At 38.2% G+C, this 21,444-nt stretch overlaps 2 protein-coding genes across 3 annotated transcripts in view; one reads left to right on the forward strand and one right to left on the reverse strand.

Moving 5' to 3' along the window:
* Window positions 1-15,974, forward strand: part of LOC119421661 (arf-GAP with dual PH domain-containing protein 1-like) — a 20,873-nt gene extending 4,899 nt beyond the window's left edge. The window contains exons 3-11 of one of the 2 annotated variants that reach the window (XM_037689008.1): window positions 536-627; window positions 1,178-1,260; window positions 11,623-11,735; window positions 11,864-12,010; window positions 13,064-13,147; window positions 14,877-14,939; window positions 15,051-15,122; window positions 15,564-15,792; window positions 15,874-15,974. In XM_037689008.1, the coding sequence (XP_037544936.1) occupies window positions 536-627; window positions 1,178-1,260; window positions 11,623-11,735; window positions 11,864-12,010; window positions 13,064-13,147; window positions 14,877-14,939; window positions 15,051-15,122; window positions 15,564-15,792; window positions 15,874-15,902 (912 nt within the window). In that variant the 3' untranslated portion in view covers window positions 15,903-15,974. The remainder of the gene's footprint in view (window positions 1-535; window positions 628-1,177; window positions 1,261-11,622; window positions 11,736-11,863; window positions 12,011-13,063; window positions 13,148-14,876; window positions 14,940-15,050; window positions 15,123-15,563; window positions 15,793-15,873) is intronic. The other variant, XM_037689009.1, reaches the window with a different exon arrangement.
* A 2,456-nt stretch (window positions 15,975-18,430) lies between these two features.
* The window catches only part of LOC119421674 (ras-related protein Rab-26-like), a 156,412-nt gene continuing 153,398 nt past the window's right edge, over window positions 18,431-21,444 (reverse strand). The window contains exons 7-9 of the mRNA XM_037689022.1: window positions 20,954-21,010; window positions 20,287-20,363; window positions 18,431-18,969 (exon numbers count right to left, since the gene is read on the reverse strand). Of these exons, the coding sequence (XP_037544950.1) occupies window positions 18,870-18,969; window positions 20,287-20,363; window positions 20,954-21,010 (234 nt within the window). The 3' untranslated portion in view covers window positions 18,431-18,869. The remainder of the gene's footprint in view (window positions 18,970-20,286; window positions 20,364-20,953; window positions 21,011-21,444) is intronic.

A 21,444-nucleotide genomic window follows, 5' to 3' on the forward strand; every position in this document is an offset into this window, starting at 1 on the left:
TTATATATATATATACTTTCATTTTTGGGTTAAAGTTTTCATGTTTTGCTGAAGCTGTCCCAATATTCTGCATAGTAATTGCTATTTTAGTACCAGTCAGTTATGTTTGGGAAAAAAATTAACATAACTCAAAGGTCAGTATTTTCAAAAATATGTAGTCAAGTTATATTACTGGAACCCTCAACATGCACCATGTATTTAACTATCAAAACATTATGACCACTAACAGTTGCAGTGAATAACTTTGCATTGTCTAAATGGCAGCTGTCAGAAGGTGCTGGAAGCAGAAAAAATGAGCAAGAATGAGGATTTCAGTAATTCTTACAAGAGCAAAATGAATGACAGGCTTTTGTGTATGGAGGTGTGTATCTGTGTACTTATCAGTGAGTTGTATTCACCATTGAAAGGGCCTATTGACTTGAGAACATTAGAATTGGACCAAAGAGACCATCAGCAAACAACTTGATTAAAGGATATAACGTTTTACGGTTAATATAAATCAGAAATATGCTTGTTTTGCTCCCTATTTTCCCAGTTTATAGCCTCTGTGGGTAACAACGCTGCCAAAGCCAAATATGAACAGTCTATACCTGCCTTCTTCTATCAACCAACATACAAAGATTGCCTGTAAGTACTGCTCTCTCTGCTCTCATTGTGCTTTGATTCAGGTGCTTTTTGTTCAACATATGAACTATCCTTTACATGTAGGATAAATGAGTACACACTTCCAACACACTCACATGTTACGACTGAACCCAGATGCAATAGGGGGTCTAAGCAGGGTGAACCCTGTTTGGATCACCAGTCCTTTACAGGCCAAACAGAAATAAACCAGACAACTGATAATTCACAACCACACTCGCAGTCAACTTAGAATAATTAAATCAGATCATCTAATTATTTTTGACTGTGATAGGAAGATAGAATATCCAGGGAAAACAAGAATGCAAGACTAATTACTGTAATCAAGGCAGATATGGGAAATAAAAGAACTTGAGTATCATAAGTATCCCACGGATGGATGACAATGGAGACTTGAGCAACAATTAAAACCATAGCTGTTTGATTTAATGAGAATGTCTCTGCAAGTTAATTAGATGTTTACAAAGTACCAGCTGAAGCACGAAGCAAACAGTAAACCCAGGCAGAGCTGAGCGTCTCCCACTCTGTTCTCCAGGCTCCTGCGGGACCAGTGGATCCGAGCAAAATACGAGAGGAAGGAGTTTATGTGTGCGGAGAGGCAGGAGGCTTACTCATCAGGTGAGAGAAATTTGTTGCATGCTCCTGAACAGAAAGGATTGTTTCTGAGACAGCGGGACCCATTTAGTGTTGAATACTCAGCCGTGAAGCATCATCTATCAGTTGTCAGGAGCAGGCTCAGCTGAAGCAGCTTAACACTAAACACATTAAAACATACAAGAAGAAATAAAGAGGGTTTATCACTCACACTATTACTAGTATGCCAAATTGACTGAGTCCAGCAGACGTTGTCTGTATTCTTCCATAGATGATGGGACCTGGTCAAGAGAACTATATTTCTGTTTAGTGTTCTATATTAACTAATTTTGTGTTAATTTACTGATCTAACATACTTTAATATTTATGTTCAGCTACAGTATTAAAACCTTATCTTGTGGTTGACATTTGCCCATAAGCTCAGTTTGACACACTGAGTCATTGTGGTCTTATTATCTGCTTTACGCATTCTCTAAAGTAAAAAAGAAAGACAAAGCTTACCAGAGCCGAGCTATGAAAAAGGAAAACTCCTTTGAGTGATTGTGAAGTGTGCAAAACTAGAGACAGATCTTGATCTTTTTTTTAATATATGTATTTCTTGTCTCCACGTACTCAGTTAAATTAAATTAAATTCAGTTTATTTATATAGCGCCACTGAACAGAAACAGTCGTATACATAAAAACTAAGTTTTTAACATTGTTTATTTGAGGAGCACACTGCTTTGAGTCAAACTTTGTCGCAGACTCTCATTTTGCGCAAGCATGAAGGAGACAGTGGAAAGGAAAAATTCCCTCACGAGGAAGAAACCTTTAGCAGAACCAGGCTCAGGACAAGTGGACATCTGCTTCAACCAGCCGGGATTGAGAGGAAGAGGAAGGAGGAACAGATACACAATGGCAGGTCGAAAAATAAATGTTAATATAGAAATAATTTCAAATGGAGGCCGAGATGGTGTAGGGGCAGGGCAGTCGACTCGGGACCCGAAGGTCCCAGGCTCGATCCCCAGTCATTGCACATCTTGTGGTGTCCCTGAGCAGGACACCATATCCACAGTCACTCCCCGGGCGCCCTCAATAGCTGCCCACTGCTCCACCTGGTGGTGGATGGGTCAAATGCAGAGAGCCAATTTCACCATTGCATGGGAACATATAGTGATGACAATACATACACCTTATTATTATTAAAATCAAACTATTCATTTGTAACAATTCATTTTAAGAAATGAGGTCAGTTGTCCTCCAGTAGTCTATGCCCATGGTAACATAACAAGCCAACCCTAACTATAGGATTTATCAAAAAGGAAAGTCTTCAGCCCAGTGTTAAAACTGGACAATGTGTCAACTCTACGGACAGCAACTGGAAGTTGGTTCCACAAGAAGGGAGCCTGATAACTGAAAGATCTTCCTCCCATTCTGCTTTTGGAAACTCTAGGATTCGCAAGTAAGCATGCAATCTGAGAGCGAAGTGCTCTGTTAGGAAAATATGGAACAATAAGATCTCAAATATAAGATGGATCTAGGTTGTTGAGAGCTTTGTAGGTTAGAAGTAAGATTTTGAATTCAATTTTGGACTTGACAGGGAGCCAATGGAGAGAAGCTAAAACTGGAGAGATATGATCTCTCCCACTAACTCCAGTTAAGACTCTGGCAGCAGCATTTTGGATCAATTGAAGACATTTTAAAGACGTATTTGGACACCCAGATAATAAACCATTGCAATAGTCCAGTCTAGACATAATGAATGAATGAACCAGTTTTTCTGCATCATTTTTAGATAAGCTGTTTCTAATTTTAGTGATATTACGCAGGTGGAAGAAGGAGGTTCTAATAACAATTTTAATGTGGGGGATAAAAGACATGTCCTGATCAAAAATAACACGTTTTTAAACATTAGAGCTGGAGGCCAGATTCCAAGGATGGTGAAAGACTAAAAAATTTATTACTAAGATGCTTAGGTCTAATAACCAAAACCTCCATCTTGTCTGTGTTCAAAAGCAGAAAATTCAGGGTCATCCAGGTTTTTATGTCTTTTAGACATGCTTGTAGTCTAAGTAACCAATTAGATTCATTGGGTTTAATGGACAAATATAACTGTGTATCAACAGCATAACAATGAACATTTATCCCATGCTGTTTAATAACTACCTAATGGAAGCATAAGGTAAACAGTATTGGTCCAAGCACTCAACCTTGAGGAAATCCATGACTAACTTTGGTGTATGATGAAGATTCATTATTTACATTTACAAACTGGAATCTATCAGATAGATATGATTTAAACCAATTTAGAGCCGTTCCTGTAATTCCAATATCATATTCAAGTCTCTGTAATAGAATATTGTGATCAGTTGTATCAAATGCAGCACTGAGGTCTAACAGGACCAGTGTGGACACCTGTCCTTTGTCGGAGGCCATGAGAAAATCATTAGTAACTTTCACTAGGGCTGTTTCTGTGCTATGATGAGCTCTAAACCCTGACTGAAACTCTTTAGATTATTTCTTTGAAGATGATCACGTATCTGAATAGCAACTATTTTCTCTATAATGTTTGAGATGAAAGTTAGATTAGATAAAGGTCTATAATTGGCTAGGATTCCTAAGTCAAGGTTATGTTTCTTAAGTAAAGGTTTAACTACAGCAATCTTAAAACGCTGTGGTAGGTAACCATTGATTAGAGACAAATTAAGCAGATCCTAAATGTGGATATTAATTAAGGGAAATACCTCTTTAAATAGTCTGGTTGGAATGGGATCTAGCAGACATGTGGATGGTTTGTATGTCAAAAGAAGTAATGGAATAACTAAACATCTGACACATAGGGCAAGTGATAAAGCCAGAAGCTACACTAAACTAGTAAGAGCTAGCAGATCTCAAATACACTGATCAAAACCAGAAGTCCTGAGGCTTTAGGTAGGGTGATCAAGCGATGTGAATCTGATGCAGTCACTCAGCAATGATACGGTCTCAGCTTTGGGTGAGTTGAAATCAGCCAACTAGCTTAGCCCAAGCACGATGCAGCATCTCATGACTGGCTCCTTTGTCTCTCAAAACACATAAAAATAAATCATTAAAAATCATTAATTCAACATTTATTTATACAGGTTAAAGCCTAATTGAATCACGAGAACTCATTTTCAAGAGAGACCTGTTTTAAACAAAAAAATAAACAAAAAAAAAAAACCCACAGATGAGGAAACAACAAGAAACACTACAACAAATTCAAGGAACAGAAAAAACACCGTACTCAGCAGTCCCATTTTGATTAAAGTCACATTGTGGATGTGTAGGGCACAAATTTATTTGGTTATGTTGCATGATTTATTTAACCTTAAGGTAGTTTTCCTTCCAATATGTTTAAACACTAATATTTCATGACTGAACATTAAAATATGCACAACTTTGGGGATACACAGAACAGAACAACAAGGAATTAGTATCTAAAATTGAAGAGTATGATGTTGATTGAGTTTGTGAAACTGTTTTTTCTTTTGCATGCAGTGGCAGCTTTGTGAGTTGAATGTGCATGTTTCTGCACGAGTCCTTGCTGTGCCTTTTTGTTCTTCAGATAAGGTTTTCAAAACAAGGTGGATAAGATTAGAATTACTGTATTTTTTGCTGTATAAGTCTTGTTTTGTTGAATAATTTACATGCTCTGCGACTTATAGGCTGAAGCCACGTATTTATGGATTTCCCCCCCATATTTATAAATCAATTTTTGGCTGAGATATGACCGTTTTCATTCATTCTGACTGAAAAAACTGAGGCATGCCATTATATCACGTAATAGGTAAAAGTGGCTATTAATGACACAATTGGCTTGCCTCAGTTTGTAACCGTCGTCTGCCTGGAGCGACCAAATCAGTTTCATTTCGCTGCGTCTCCCCGGCAAAATGCAGCTAATTTGACCGTCAAAGTGCATTTATTAAGTAAAAGTTCAACTAAGACACACCTTTACTATAAAGTCGAGCTAACAAATAATTGTTTGTAGGTGGTTATTTTGTTAAATTTCGAATAAATGGACAGCGGGTCGCCCTCTGCGCGTTCATGTTTCTGCGTATCGGTTTTTGAAAATGCAGCAGATTTGTCCGTCAAAGTGCATTTATTAAGCAAAAGTTAGACTGAGACACATCTTTACTATAATTTCGAGCAAAAAAATAATTGCTTTTAAGTCTTAATCTTGTTAAATTCTTGTTAAAGTCCTCCCATGCATGCTCTTGCGGCCGCCATTTGGCAGCCTATTGATTTTTGGTACAACACCGGCACACATTTCCGTGTTCGGCCCACATTTTCGACACGTCAGCGGTGATGCATAATAGATGTGACTTATATGGAGAAGCAACATATTTATGGATTTTTCCACTTTATTAGACATATTTGGACTGATGCGACTTATAGGGCAGTGCGACGTGTATGGTGGAAAATACGGTAATATTGCTCTGACTCTATGAGCTGCTGAACACGATGAGTTAGGACAAGTTCTGTTCAAGTGGATGCGCAAACTTCTGACTGTCCTCTGTAAGCCTTTGTATGCCAATAATAGTCCATGATTAACCATATTTTGAATAGTAACATAGTGCATATAGATGTGTATACTGCAGGTAATCCTGCTTGCACTGCTGTCATACACAACAAAAAGTCACCTGCTTTGTTGAGGAATTCACTGTTTTGCTGCAACAGCTCACCAGAGTTTAGCAAAGTCTCTGAGGACAACAGGAAGCTGTGAAACGTCTGTAAGTTCTCCTGATAAAAAGAAAAAGATGGTCTCTAAGAATACTTCATCTCTGCTTTAATTGATTGTTTGTCTTGGTAAACTCTGTGGAGGAAACAGGAAGCTTGCAAAATAAAGACAGTTTAACCTCCCGTAAAGAATGCCACACTTTGTGGTCCATTTTTTTCTTTTTGTTTCTGTGAGAAAATTTGCTCTGTTGTGAACATGATGTGCAGGGCTGCATCTTTATCTTGAACATAAAGGGATGTCACACTGTCAGTTTTGTACAAAAGTGCCAATTTCACAAACTGTGTAGTAATCTGCATGGTGAGGAAATGAATTTAGAAGTTGACAATTACCACAGGAGTTTTTTTTACTCTAAACTGAGGTGTACTAAATCCTTATCGAGTCACCACCATCTCAGAGCTTCTGCACATTTTGCGTTTGCTTTCTCATCAGCAGGCTGCTAAATGAACAATCAGATTTTTACATTATGCCTAAAACAATGTCAAAGCCCACTTTTATTTTCAGGTAGAGGGCAATATGCTTGCATCGTCTCATGACTGCTGCACACTGCGTCTCTCTGTCAATGGCTTCTTGTGTTTTTCTGTGCAGGGGTATAGAAGCATGTGGCTGTGCCTCTGTCATTTAGCAAGAATGCCCTCTTTGTTTACAAGTGATGAACATTGTTCATTCATTATCTTTAAATCGTACAACAGCAGTCTGAGGAAAAACAGCCTCTGTGGGTCCAAATATGAACTTGTTCCTCTCTGTGTTTACAAACTAACATCTTGACCTTCTTCTTGTGTGATGTCACCCGTGGGCAGAGAGACCCAGTCTTTCCAGATGTACTTTTATTCATGAATCATTGATGATGTCATTGTTCATCCATAGCTTTACTGTGGTTTGTGCTGCAGATCATGATGATTGTAATTGTGCAATAAAATAGGAAATTAAAGACTCACATGCTCATTCCCTTCCACATGCATTTATCACTTATGCACTTGTTTTCTCCCTTCTTTTTACAATATTTGATTACTTCCATGTTTTGGAGCAACTAAGAAATTGTTTTCTGGTCTAATTTTTCACTACCAGAGGGAAGTAGTTGAGTTTATGAGTTTCTGATGTAGTTTACTTTGAGAAAATTCTCGAGTAGTAAAAGCTAATTGTGAAACTGCAGCTGGTGCCATATTTGTTATACTCATTTATCACACCCTGTTAAAAGTCGCACCACTGTATATATATATATTTTTTTTAAACTGTGAAACCACAAACCACTTCCAGTTTTGATGGGTGCAAATGCAGCTACTGACTGAAGTTTCAGTACAAGTGTAATAATCTAAACTAAGAAAACATGATGATGTTTTAATGTATAAAGAGAACCAAGAAATGTTAAAGCTGTCAGTGGCTCACAATGGGCACCATGGTAACAACACATCTGTGTCTGTCACTCCCTGAAGTGACTCAGTGGCGGACAGAAACAGACTGAGAACCGAGCCTGAACTTGTGAGAAAGCCAGCCTGCTTTGGAGGTTTAAAGCTTAGGTGTACTTTACAAAAAGTTTAAACAAGTCGCAGAGGGTTAGACTTTAAACATCTGAACAATCGTTTAGATATTTATCTTTATTTTTTTTACTTTTTTTTTTTTTTTTTTTTTTTTTTACAGAAAATGTTCAGCTGGCAGTTGATGTCACTTTCCTTGAACTGTCTGAAATTTTCCAATATTTTGCAAGCAAACATTTGTTACTCTCATGACCTTCAGATATTACATCAAAACATGGGGATTTTTTTAATTTCTTTAGCCCAGTGTGTCTCCCACTGTTCTAGAAGTTGTGATTTTCTCCTAAATTTCCCCTAAGTTCAGCTAAAGTCCCATTGATCTCTATTCATTTTGTTGCAGTTTAATTTTGTTTTATGTGTGCTAGTTTTGTCTTACATTGTGCAGACATCTGATGGCAAAAATAAAAGCACACAATTCCATATTGAACATCGTGCTTTGGTGTATAATGTGTATATTTTGCATGTTTAATTTGAAAGACAAGGGAGTGGATAAAAAAAAAACTTTGATAGAACTGTATTCAGGTGCTTCAGTACTTATATCACATAACCATCAATTTCTACCATCTGGCATGAAACTGTTTGGTAAATGAGTAACACTTATGCAATTCTTGTCTGTATGAATGTGCACATTGGTTTTGGCCCTCCGGCAAATTTGGCCCTCAATTGATTATGGTGATATTATTTACATGAACGCTCCTACAAGAACCCTGCAGATGTTGGATGCTGTCTATCATGGTGCACTAAGATTCATAACTGGCTGTGATTATCGTACCCACCACTGCACCCAGTATTCACTGGTTAACTGGACATCATTAACTTCACGCAGACTCTCTCACTGGTACATTTTCATCTTTAAATCACTTCTTGGTCTGTTGCCTTCATACATCTCCTCCTACATGTCTCTGCGTGAGTGCAGCTACGGAGTGCGCTCTCAGGACATTATTACCTGCAGTGTTCCCTCAATGAGGACTGAACTAGGCACAAGGGCCTTCTCCTATTCCGCTCCTGTTTCCTGGAACATCTTACAAAAAGATTTGAAGCTCTCGACCTTGACCTCTCTAAGTGTCTTTAAGAATCTGTTGGACACCTGGCAGGGTCCAATGCTGACATGTTCCTGTTGTTAGTTTTCTACATTTGTCTTGGAATCTAGCTGTTTTTTGTTTTGTTACCTTTTCCTTTTAGCCATCCTATTTGTTAAAAAAACAAAAAACAAAACTGTAGTATGCTTTTTTATAACTGTTTATTGTTGTTGCTGGTGTCCATTGTTGTCATCTTTCTTTGTTGAAATCAGGTCTCTCTTGTAAATGAGTCCTTGAGGCTCAATGGGATTTACCTGTATAAATAAAGGTTGATTGATTGATTTTGGGTTGACTGGGTGTGTAAATACAGCATGGTATGGCAGTGTTACTTTTAAAAATGGATGTAGTGGCAGGCGTCAGGAAGGCACCCAAATGTGTGTGTGTGTCCATTAGTGATGTTTAAGCTTGAACAAGAAGCTGAATTAGGCTGAATTATTCATGTTTCAGCTGCTTCCTTCCATCATTAATGAGGTTTTTAGAAGACTGACTACACGTGTGTGTATGCTCAGAACACACACACACACACACGGTCACCAGTTTTTCATGTGTTTTTAAGAGATTTTAGTTAAAAGTCATGCAACTTTTGCTGAAAATGTCAGAAACTGCTGCAGGAGGGTGTTTGCAGGATGCAGGGAGCAGAACATGAGGCGGCAATAATTCACAGGGAAAACATTTCTGTTTCAGAGTCAGAGATTCTTTATTGTCGTTCGTACCACATGTGGTACATGTGATGGAACAAAATTATGTACACAGAGTCCCAGTTACATCCAACAATAAAATGCAAAAGAAAAACAATAATAACAACTAAGATATGAACTAAGAAAAACATAAACTAAAAATACTCTAAGCACTAATAGCATAAAAACATCACGTCGAACAGCAACACGAACATGAGCATGAGTCTGTGTGAGCAGACGAGCACGAATGAACACAGCAACATGAAACAGATCAGCAGCAACATGATATGGTTTTTCACAGTGATTATTCTTGTTAGAGATTCATGAGTCTCACAGCTTCAGGGTAGAAGCTGTTCCTCAGTCTAGTGGTTCTACACTTAATGCTCCTCAACCTCCTGCCTGAGGGTAGCGGGGCAAAAAGTATGTGTGCTGTGTGAGTGGGGTCCTTCATGATGCAGGTGGCCTTCTTCCTGCATCTGGAGGTGTAGATGTCTGTGATGGTGGAGAGGCTGACTCAAACAGTCTTCTGTGCAGTCTTCACCACTCTCTGCAAAGTTTTTCTTTCTGCAGCTGTGCAGCCTCCATGCCACATATTGATGCTGGAGCACAGGATGCTCTCCACTGCACACCTGTAGAAGGAGGTGAGGACTGAGCTTCCCAGACCAGCTCGTCTCAGCCGCCTGAGGAAGTAGAGTCTCTGATGAGCTTTCTTGATCAGGCTGTTGGTGTTGTTGCTCCAGTTGAGATTGTCATTCATGTGTACACCCAAGTACTTGTAGCTGGAGACCACTTCCAACGCAGATCCTCTTATGTTCAGGGGGATGTAGGTGTGTTTGTTCCTTCTGAAGTCCACAATCATCTCCTTTGTCTTCTTCACGTTGATGTGAAGGTTATTCTCTTCGTACCTGCTCTCCAGATGTTCCACCTCCTACCTGTAGCTGGACTCATCATTGTTTGTGATGCATCCCACCACCGCTGTATCATCTGCAAACTTTACAATGTGACAGCCTGGATAGGTAGCTGCACAATCATACGTGAGCAGAGTAAACAGGAGAGGGCTCAACACACATCCCTGAGGAGAGCCAGGGCTGAGGGTTATGGTGGAGGAGGAGAAGTTGTGGATCCTCACTAACTGTGGTCTGGCCAATAGTCATTCAGACCAGTCACTGTAGAGCTCTTTGGAACTGGGATGATGGTTGTGGTCTTCAGGCAGGTGGGAACTGTCTCCAGGGTAAGTGAGGTGTTAAATATGTCTGCCAGCACCTCACTGAGTTGACCGGCACATTCTTTCAACACTTTTCCGGGGATGTTGTCTGGGCCGATTTCCTTGTGTGGATTAATCCTCCTGAAAGTACTCCTTACTGCTGCTGAGGTCACGCTGAGATGCTCTTCATCCGGTGGTGAGGTGAGTCTAGTGCTGTGTGGTCTGTTCGGTTCTTCAAAGCGTGAACAGAACTTGTTGAGGGCATCAGGGAGAGATGGGTCTTTGGGGCATTGTTCTCTCCTTCCTTTATTATCTGTTATGCACTTAATGCCCCTCCACATGCTCCGAGGGTCTTGTGAGGTGAACTGACCATTGATCCTCTGTGCACATGTGGCCTTGGCCCTTTTAATACCATCAACCAGCTCTTTCCTTGTCCTTCTCAGCTCCTGTGAGTTTCCAGACTTGAAGGCAGTGTTCCTGGCTGCCAGCAGGGTGCACACCTCTGCATTCAGCCAATGTTTTCTGTTTGGGTAACTTTTAACATATCTGATGGTGGAGACGGTGTCAGTACATGTGCTAATGTAAACCAGAACTGAAGATGCGTATTGGTCCAGATCAAGCGAACCTCCATTTTCAGCAGTTTCTCTGAAAACCTGCCAGTCTGTTCGATCAAAACAATCTCTCAGTCAGTATGGGGCCACTGTCCTGGATCCAACAGCATGTTAACTGTGGCAGATGAGGTTCTTTTAGTTATTATTAAAAGCCTGATGTGTTCACACGTGCAAACATTGAGTGAAAAAATCAGGTCATCATAAAAAAAAGTGGATGAAGCTAACTTTACTGGCAGATATTCACTCAAAACCATAAAATAATGCAGCTGAATAAACAAGGTAATTTTTCTGTAATTTTTACATTAAATATTATGGTTTTCAAGCAGCCCAGAAAGTAATGAAAAAAAAAAAAAGATCTAAAATTGAAAATCAAGAATCAAGTTTGTTCTAAAACTGAATCACATTTATTTATCCTTAATTGCTTGTTTTCAATACATTCATATGTTTATTTTGTGTTTAGTTTGAACTTTATTGCATTTAACAGTTTGGTTTTTGCTCGGCGTTGTTTTGGCACTTTGTAATGAAGCGGGACTCTTGTGAATCTGCAGGCTACCGAGAGGGGTTTCTATGGAAACGAGGACGAGACAATGGACAATACCTCAACAGAAAATTTATTCTGTCCGAAAGCGAGGGTGTTCTGAAATACTTCAACAAGCATGATGTGAGCTTTTATTTATATTACTATTAGTTTTTAAGGCTGAAGCACATTTCATGACACTTTTGAAACCTTAACAGCCATTTTGAAAGACTTGGAACTTAATTATGTTTTTAAAACGTTACTTCCTGCAGGCCCGAGAGCCCAAAGCGATAATGAAGATCAACAGTGTGAACGCTACTTTCCAGCCGGCTAAAATCGGCACCCCTCACGGTCTGCAGATCACCTACCTGAAGGACAACAGCACCAGGAATATCTTTGTGTACCATGAGGATGGGAAGGTGAGTTGGTGTTGGAACTGAAATCATGTGAAAGGACATGTGTCTCCCTCCAGTGGTAGATATTTGCAATTTTCATTCAATAGTTGATGTCAGTGTAGTGAACCTGATCTGACCCTGATCTGACCCTGATGACCTCAAATCTATCAGATGGACAGAGACTGTTATTTTCATTGATCTGAATACAGTCTGAGCCATCTGGTGACTTTCTTTCTTGAATTAATCAAGCAGAAAAGACAATTCTCTATAATCATTACTGTTTTACAAATGTTTAATAATCAAATTGTGTTAGTTCCACTCAATGTTACAGGTTGAAAAGAACTACTCATTTTTATTTTACATAAACAGTAAGTAATGATTTTTATTCCTCATTCAAAGAAGAAATCAGGTTAATATGCATTTCTTGATTTTCTGTCTGAAATGAGCCAAGCAACGTAAGTATGTGAAAGTTGAATTTTCGGTCAACTAAAATGTTTACTGAGAAGAAAATGTCATGTTTAATCACCACAGAAGATACAGAAGAGTTGACTCCACGAAGTCTGCTTTTCTGCAATAATCTCTCTGTCAGTTGTTGAACAATCTCATTCTCTGACCTTGGCTTAGATAACACCTTACGTCAAAAAACCACACCTCTTTCTGGTCCATCGACCAATCAAAAGCTCTCAAATGAACCGGAAGTCGACCCATTTAAAATGTGGCAACTTCCCAGTTCATGTTAGAAGGAGAATTCATGAAGAGAATGGAAAAGAATTCAGAAAGATGAGGAACTCGTGAAAAAGTATGCATATATACGGGGATATATTGTCATACTACAACTAGTGGCACGTACCGACGTGACTACTACATCAGTAAGATTTGCCTTTTAATAAAAATTAAAAAATTGTAAAAATTAACAATTTTTTTAAAAGTACATAGACATTTTCTGATGCATTTGTCATAATTTCCTTTAAAATAATTATTTTCTTGCATGAGTACTGTGTGTGTTGTTGGAGGCAAATATCACTACAATTATCACTGTAGGAATCATTTTTGTTTTCTTGTTGCCCTTGGCTGAAGGAAATGGTGGACTGGTTTAACGGCATCAGAGCAGCCAGGCTTCACTACCTGCAGGTGGCTTTTCCTGGCGCCCTCGACTCCGAGGTGAGTGTAGAACGATGCACAAATAATGACACACAGCAATATCTGAGAACTAACGGTCAGTTAACTGACTCTAATGTCCCTGAAGCACAAATGTAAACTGTGTTCAAAACAAAAGTCAGTTAATATTCCTGCAAAAACCACTACTGCTTTAAATTAAACTTGTTGCAAACATTATTTATCTGAGGTTCAATCAGAGATGAGAAAAAAAACATTTTAATGCTCATTTTTTATAAATTATTGCAGTAATGTTCCACTGACCTCTGGCATAAAATGCATGATTACTATAACAATCAAACATGCAGATTTCAGTTTCAACCACAGTTAAGATGAATCATAGTTTGACTAAATGTTGAGGCATTTTTAACTCCTGCAACTCTACTTCACATTAAATTACATGGTCTAAGCTTCACCTGAGATGGTCTGTTGCAAAATAACAGAGGACGACCCTCATTGTTGGATAGTTTAATCATCCCATCAACTCATTAAATATGAGCCACACAAGGAAAACTAGAAAGTCAACCCAGATTTACTCTTGCAAGAAGAGCAGTGTTGAAATACAAGATGTTTACATGTCATTCCGTCTCCAAGGTCTGCTCACAGAGAAAAAGTTAGCAAAAACTTAAATCAGAGAGGTCAAGACAACCTCTGCTTCACAGCTCACAGCTCTTCAAGATGTTAGTTATCAGTTATCAGGCTCCTCTCTGAGAAAACAGAAAGGCTCTCTCATCTTCACATACATGGCTCTATATTAATTTGACATTAGTGAAAACATCCATGACCTTTACATAATCTTCCCCCATCACTCATGTTATAATCCTCTTTGAGGATTTATCGTTTTAAAAAAGTCATGTTAGGATTATGTGAGGGTCACCTTTTAATGTATTGTATACTGTATATAAATAATTGGAAATAAATACATTAAAAATCATAAAACATCTATTATGCTGAAAAAAAGCAAACCCAAGATTTTCTGCCACCTGTAAATCAAACGTGCATATATCTTGTAATATACATGTTCAACGTGTTGAAACCTCGACTTGTCAAATGAATTTAACGATAGCTCCTCTCCACGAAGCTAAACCTGACTGCTCAGAAAAATGTAGTCATAATTGTTTTTGGGACAGAACACAACCATAGACAGAACTTTAAAATATTTTATGTAAAAGAGTAACTTTTGCTGCTGACAACAGCTGCTCATGCTCGCTCCTCCATTTTTAAACCTGGTCAGTAAGAACGTGTCAGATCTACAATTCCATTATTTACAATCCTATTTAAAAGTTTCCACCATTTTTCTTAAAACACTCATTTCAAACAGTCCATATCTTCTTTAGTCAAGCTCAGACTTGTGGTTTGGTGGGTGATGACATACAGCTGCAGCAAGAAGTTATCCTGCTTCCTCTTACACAGGATGTTGCTGTGTGTCTTCTGCTAAATTAGATAAAAGTCCTATTTTCTGTCAGTTTGAGTGTGCCCTAAACTACGATGGATACAGTTTCTGCAAAGGTCAACAAATATAGACTAAACTTCACCAGTATTTAGAGCCCAAAATTTGACTAATCTGAATTGCTTTGCATCAAAAATATGAACATTTATCTGGAGTTTCTTTCTCACCATAAGTAACAGACATTACAACTTATATTGAGGTTATCTTATGACCCAGATTGAACATTTTAGACAATACTCCCAGTAATTCATAATCATCTGAATGTGTCTTTTCTAATTTGTTTAGTTGTTGCCAAACCTAACCAGGAACTACATAAAGGAAGGGTACATGGAGAAGACGGGCCCAAAGGTGATTTGCTTCTGCTCATTTGTGTTTATTGACAAGACAGTTACAATAAAAGCCTAAAGCGGAGATGCCTTCAGAACTTTGTGTTGAACTTTTTCTGGTTCTGTCCCCCAGCACACAGAGGGCTTCAAGAAGAGGTGGTTCACAATGGATGACAGAAGATTGATGTACTTCAAAGATCCACTGGTATTTTGTTTGCATAACTGGGGAAATAATACTGTAATTTAACTTTATATACCAGTAGATGGTGCTGGTGACCAACAGGGCAATTTTAGTTTAGGGAACTTCATCCACCCACCCACCCATCCATCCATCCATCCATCCAGCCATTTTACCCACTTCTTCCTTTTCGGGTCATGGGGTCACTGGTGCCCATATCCAGTAGTCATTGTACGAGAGGTGGGGGACCCCCTGGACAGGTCTCATGTCCATCACAATCTTTTTAAATGAGGCTTTGGGAAAGGCTACTAATAGAATATCTTACCTGTTGTAGAAAACTTTTGAACAACATCAGTTTGGAGAAATAGCGTTAAGAGTCTCTCTCTTTACAGAAATTACTTATAATAAAATATAGAAACTACAGTTCATCACTCAACGCAGACTCTGCTTTAAATTTTCTCCTTGTAGGACGCCTACGCTCGAGGGGAGGTGTTCATCGGCAGCAAGGAAAACAGCTACACCGTCGTTCCTGGTCTTCCTCCCAACATTCAGGGATACCACTGGCAGTTCGGGGTTACAATCGTGACTCCGGACAGAAAGTTCCTCTTTGCTTGCGAGAATGAACAGGATCAGAAAGATTGGATTGCAGCGTTTCAGATTGTTATCAACAGACCAATGCTACCACAGGAATATGCAGGTAACAAAGAAGAAAACCTTTATTCTTTTTTTTAAGTTTGTCACAGATTGAATTCGACATTTATTTTTTTCTTGTCTACAGTGGAGGCATATTTTAAGCACAAACCGTGACTGCGCTTGAACAACTTCCAGTGCAAGAACTTCTTAAGGAGCCACAACAGAAAAGTGCCGGAGTCATTTCCTCCAAGGAGAAGAGCCGATCACACCCAAACTGGGAAAAGTCGATCACACCCAAACTGGGACATTCATTCAGTTTTGGTGATGTGACTTCAACCTGAGAGAACTTGAAAGAAGACCAGAGCTGTTGCTGCTCTAACAAAATCTGTGTTTTTGTTCTCATTTATCATTTAAACAAGCATCAATACTTCTCTGACTAAATTCAGTTTGCATCTCGGAGCCGTTGAACAAAGTTAAAATACGGTGCTGGTGGTAGAAGGTTTAGATAAAAGCCAACTCATGTGTATTTGCATATTTTACATAGTCTAATTTATTTTGCAATTATTTTTTAACTGTTTAATTAGCTATTTTTCCTTCTATTAAACATTAACCATGTAAGTTAGTAATGTTTTGCATCTTTTATTTAATCTTTTTCTTATTTCAAAATTGTTAAAATAAATTAATATTAAATTGTGTTTCATGGCTTCTTCATCCTGCAGGGAGAGAAACCCAAAGGTTTTGAACAGCCTGAAGTCGTCATAAAGACTTCCTGCAGCTCCTTTGACTCATCGAACCTGTGCTTACTGAAGGCTAAACATTAAATTCTTTGTGCAAACACTGAAGGAAAAGGCATGGGGGTGTTATATGGGCATGACAGGGGGGCAGCAAGGCTTTTATTCAAACCTGCACGCACATCATGCACTGCCTCGCTGTGCAAGTGAAGCAGAAATTAAATGAATTTGTACTTACAGACTCTGAGACACTTTGTGTAAATTAATACAAAATGCAATTGCTAAGTTCCACAAACATCTGTATTGGATAATTAACTGTAGTAACAAGGGTACTGCACAGTGAAATGGAGTTAAATATATACTGTACTTTCCGGACTATAAGTCAATGGTTTTTTTTCCCATAGTTTGGCCAGTCCTGCGACGTATAGTCCAAAGTGACTTATTTACATTTTTTTCTCTGTTCATGACAGATTTTGACTGACTCGTTGAATGTTCATACACGAACCAGAGTAAACATTACCAATTGCAGCCGCAAGTGTGCCTCTAGGTTAGGGTTATTCAACTGGTGGCCCACGGGCCATTTCCGGCCCGGAGGTGACTTTAATTTGGCCCACTTCATAAAAATAAAAAAAATCTGTGCGTGTTCTGGGTTTGGGTTTTGTTCATTGCATTTATGATTCAATGCAATAAAATAAACAAATTTAAAAGGTAAGAGATCATTGTAAAACTTGGTTTATTTACATACTGACTTTAATCACTGGGTGTCCGCCCCCTGAGCTGCTAGTTTCCAGAAACTGTGGCCCCCTGAGCAGTTTTGTTGAATATCCCTGCTCTAGGCTTTTAACAACTATATGTTGTTCCTCTACCGCTACACCGACCACACCACACAGGTGAAATGAAGCTTTTTTGACCATTAAAATGCATTTATTAAGAAAAGGTTAAACTGAGACACGCCTTTGTTATAATGTCAAGCAAACAAATAATTGTTTTAAAGTCGTAATCTTGTTAAACTGCAACAGCGAGTCCTCCCGTGCACGCTCCCACAGTCACCAATTGATTTTTGGCAACACCAACCCACGTTTCCCGGGGGTCATCGGTGACGCATAATAAACACGACTTGTACTCCGAAGCAACTTATTTTTGTTTTTTCCTCTTCACAAATCATTTTTTGACAGATTCGACCTATACTCCGGAGCGACGTTTAATGCGGAAAATACGATAAAATCTCTGAAATTAGTTTTAAAAAACAACTTTCTGTGTAGAAATGGTTTAATCAGAATGTTGTAGATTAATTCTGCAGATGCCACACTTTGTTTACGAAGGATACATTATATATCGTTTACAGATAAGAAACCTTGGTCCATTTACTTTTTTTTTTATGAAATACAGCATATGTAAACGTTTACACCCCATTTATATTTATGTATAATTTGATGGAAAGGAACAAATTACAAAACAGCAATTAACAAGAAATATGAATATAATAGTAAACTGGAGACATTTAAGTTACGTAAACAACACATAAGGTAACCAGAAGTCTCCCTCAACCTTAATCACAATCACTGGTCCCCACTGAACGTGATCGTCTCCTTTACTGAGGCAGGGAAAAAAAGTATTTACAGCATATGTGTCAAAACTCTACTCAGGCCATTCGAGTTTAAATTATTTCAAGAAATTGGAAAAAAAGTGCAGTTTAGGATGAATAAGATTACAGCAATGCATAACACACTTATGTACATTTACAGTGTTTAAATAAATAAAAAAAACATTAATTTCTAAACCTTTAAACTCAAAATTGCAATGTCCACTTGGAGATTTTAGAAGACGCAGTAATACAGATACCCAAATAACTTTAATCATGGAAATATTTTTGAATTTATGCTGGTGCCAGTTTGAATTTCTTCTACAAAGATAGAAACATGGGCAGAAAAACCAACGACATGAAACATCTAGAATACATAGAGTCATCCACAATGTTTTAAATAAAGCTGCCAATGATATTCTAAGTGCATGTGAGAAATAAACCACTTTACACAACATGCATTTTGTCTCCAGTGAGTTGAATCATGTTGGGATTAAATTCTTTGAATGTTCAACACACAAGGCGATGCATTTTGTTTCAGGGTTAAACAGACTCTTGTGCAGCTACAGTTATAGATGTCTAATAGCAGGGAGCGAACTGAAGGGGGCTGCTTTTCTTTTTCAAACCATAACCTTGAGCTGCATTCACAGCCGCAGAAAAAGAGAAGCATGAGGAGGAGAACAGAGGAGGTGTATACAGAGATTGGAGAAACAGAAAAAAAAGGTTTATATCTCCACAAAGCCGACTTCTCATTTTTTGAAAGTCCAGAAAAGATCCCAAGCAGTATAAAGATGAGCGAACAACACATGGACAAACACGTGAAGCCATTTAGGACCTGCAGCAGCCCACCCCCTTCACCTCCTTGTTTACATATTCCTGGAGCTTAAACTTCTCACCGGTATCCTTCGTGGATCGGTGCTTCAGCTCTCTGTGGAAAAAAAAAAAGATAATTAAAAAATAATTATACACTTTAAACTCAAGTTTGAGGGTTTTCTTGCTTAAAATGGACTTAGTGTCATATTTTAAAGAGCTAAGAATTTTGAAGCTTTTCAGAACTTTTCATTAGGTTTAATGTAGTTCCTGATTGTGCCACTAGATGGAGCCTGTTACTGTTTCATGAGTGTGTTGGTCAAAAAATACTGAAAAATGAGCTCGACCTCCTGTCACATGAAGAAAAACAGTTGCATGTCTGGTTCTGCCTCATGCTCATAAGCCCTGAAGATCATTTTGAATTATCAAACAATATATTAGCATTTTCTGAAGCGATCACAGGCTTGGATAAGAGCAGCTAGTTAATAATGCTGCAAACCAGCAGCAGGGCTCTGCCAGAACGCTTCAGATCATGTTAAAATTGGTCTTAATTATTCCCCGGCGCTATAAAAAGCTGGTAATGTCTGGGTGTGTTTGTGAAACCCCTACAAAGTGATTAGTGAAAGTACATATACAATTTCAAAACATTCAGTCAACTTTACTGAAGATAGCCACCACAGTTATCAGACACAAATTGCTCTTATTCAGTCAGTTTTACAGAAATGTAGCCATAATTTGTGGAGGTAGTAGCTGAGAGTCAGCTGCAACACGTACTCTGAGCACTAACAGATCCCCCGAGATCTTTGGCTTTGGTGTGCGATGCAGTAGGTTCAGCACCGTCCTTTGGAGAATGTTTTTATTAATGTATTGCTTTAAGAAATAATATCAGAAGTTGTAAACACTGATGAATTTCTGAACTTCTATATTTGGTACGAACATATTTGTAGGTTCAGCTCAAGCTGAGCAGCTCTGTGTTGGTAATTGCGTTTCATTTTTTGTGCAGAAAATTTTCATGTTGTGCCCACATAATAAAATAAAAACATACTAAGTGCATCCTGATGCATGCTCAATAATCCATGTTTTTTTTTTTTGAACATCCAGAGGACCTGACATATTATAAGTGCACTTTAGGGACTGCAATTCACATGCTTTGTTCAAAGATTTGGAATTTTTTAGGATCAGTTTTCAAGAGCAACGCAGAATTGACTATTTAAGTAAAATGCTGTTTATCGGAAATATTCAAGTATATTTGCAGTAAACGGTAATAGTTTAAAAATAATATGAAAACTTCCTAATGAATTATTTTGCTTTAACTGTGAACAGACTGTTTATTAATGTGATTATTGGTTAAGAACACTGTTAATAATAATGATTCCTAATGACAAAGCATCAAACTGACCCCATATTAAACCCTTTCAGAGAGGATTGGACTCACTTGGCCACGGCTGTGAAAGCCAGCTCCACATTAAGACCTGACCTGGCGCTGGTCTCCATGAAAGGAACTCCAAATTCCTGCAGAGTCAGAACATTAATGCTTCCTCCGCCTGCACAGGAATAACACTTTAACATATCACTTTAAGTGTAAGCAGCCATTTTTCTCAGTAGTTTATTAAATATGTTAATTCTGGAAGTCCAACTCTAAAGTTAATTATTCAGACTTTCTTCTGACAGAAGGTAGAAATGAGTAAATTGTATCCGTCTAGCTTGAGCACCGATACTTTCATTTACCCATTCCTGTAAATAATTACACGGCTGTTTAGAAAATGTGGATCATTTGTTGAAACACTTAAATTAAAACGTAAACAATATAAGTTAAAATACATAATTACACAATTAACAAGTAAAAAACTAGCCATGAGAAATATAAATATAGGACTATAAAAAATAAAAATTTAAACCTTTTGTAAGTGATAAATAAATATAAAAAATGTTATCTAGAGTGAATCAAACTGTGTTTCTAACAGATTTTTGTTTACAGATGTGCCGGCTTGTATTAAAAGAAAGAGAATGTATGTGTAAAAATCTAAACTGTCCTGCAGACATGTGCATATTTTGCTAAAACTAATGGTTATTTAGGTTTTCCTCATCTTTCATTTATTTACCTTTGCCAGCTTCTCCCCCTCCTCCCTCTTCACCACCCTGTCATGAGTGGCATCAGCCTGGAGACACAAAACAACAGGGTCACATCTTCAAACTTCACCTCCAGCTCCAGAAAATTTTAACCTTCAGGAATAGATTACTTCAACAAATACAACAAACAAATAAACAAACAAAAAACTACAAGAAACTGAATTTCTTGGACGATATCTCAGGATTCCTGCATTTATGATGGAAAAACTGCAAGGTTCACCATTTGACAATTAAATTGACAAATTATTAAATAGTGTGCATGTAAAATAAACATTTTACACATATCTATATATATAAATATATCTTTCTATCTCTCTTGCTCTCTCTTTCTGTCTCTTTCTATCTCTCTTTCTCTCTCCCTCTGTCTCCCTCCCTCTCCATCCCTCTCTCTCTCTTCATCCCTCTCTCCCTCTCCATCCCTCTCTCTCTCTCTTCATCCCTCTCCCCCTCTCTCCCTCCCTTC

The sequence above is a fragment of the Nematolebias whitei genome, chromosome 15, assembly GCF_014905685.2.
Source record: "Nematolebias whitei isolate Nwh7 chromosome 15, NemWhi1, whole genome shotgun sequence".
In the NCBI taxonomy this organism is placed as follows: domain Eukaryota; kingdom Metazoa; phylum Chordata; class Actinopteri; order Cyprinodontiformes; family Rivulidae; genus Nematolebias; species Nematolebias whitei.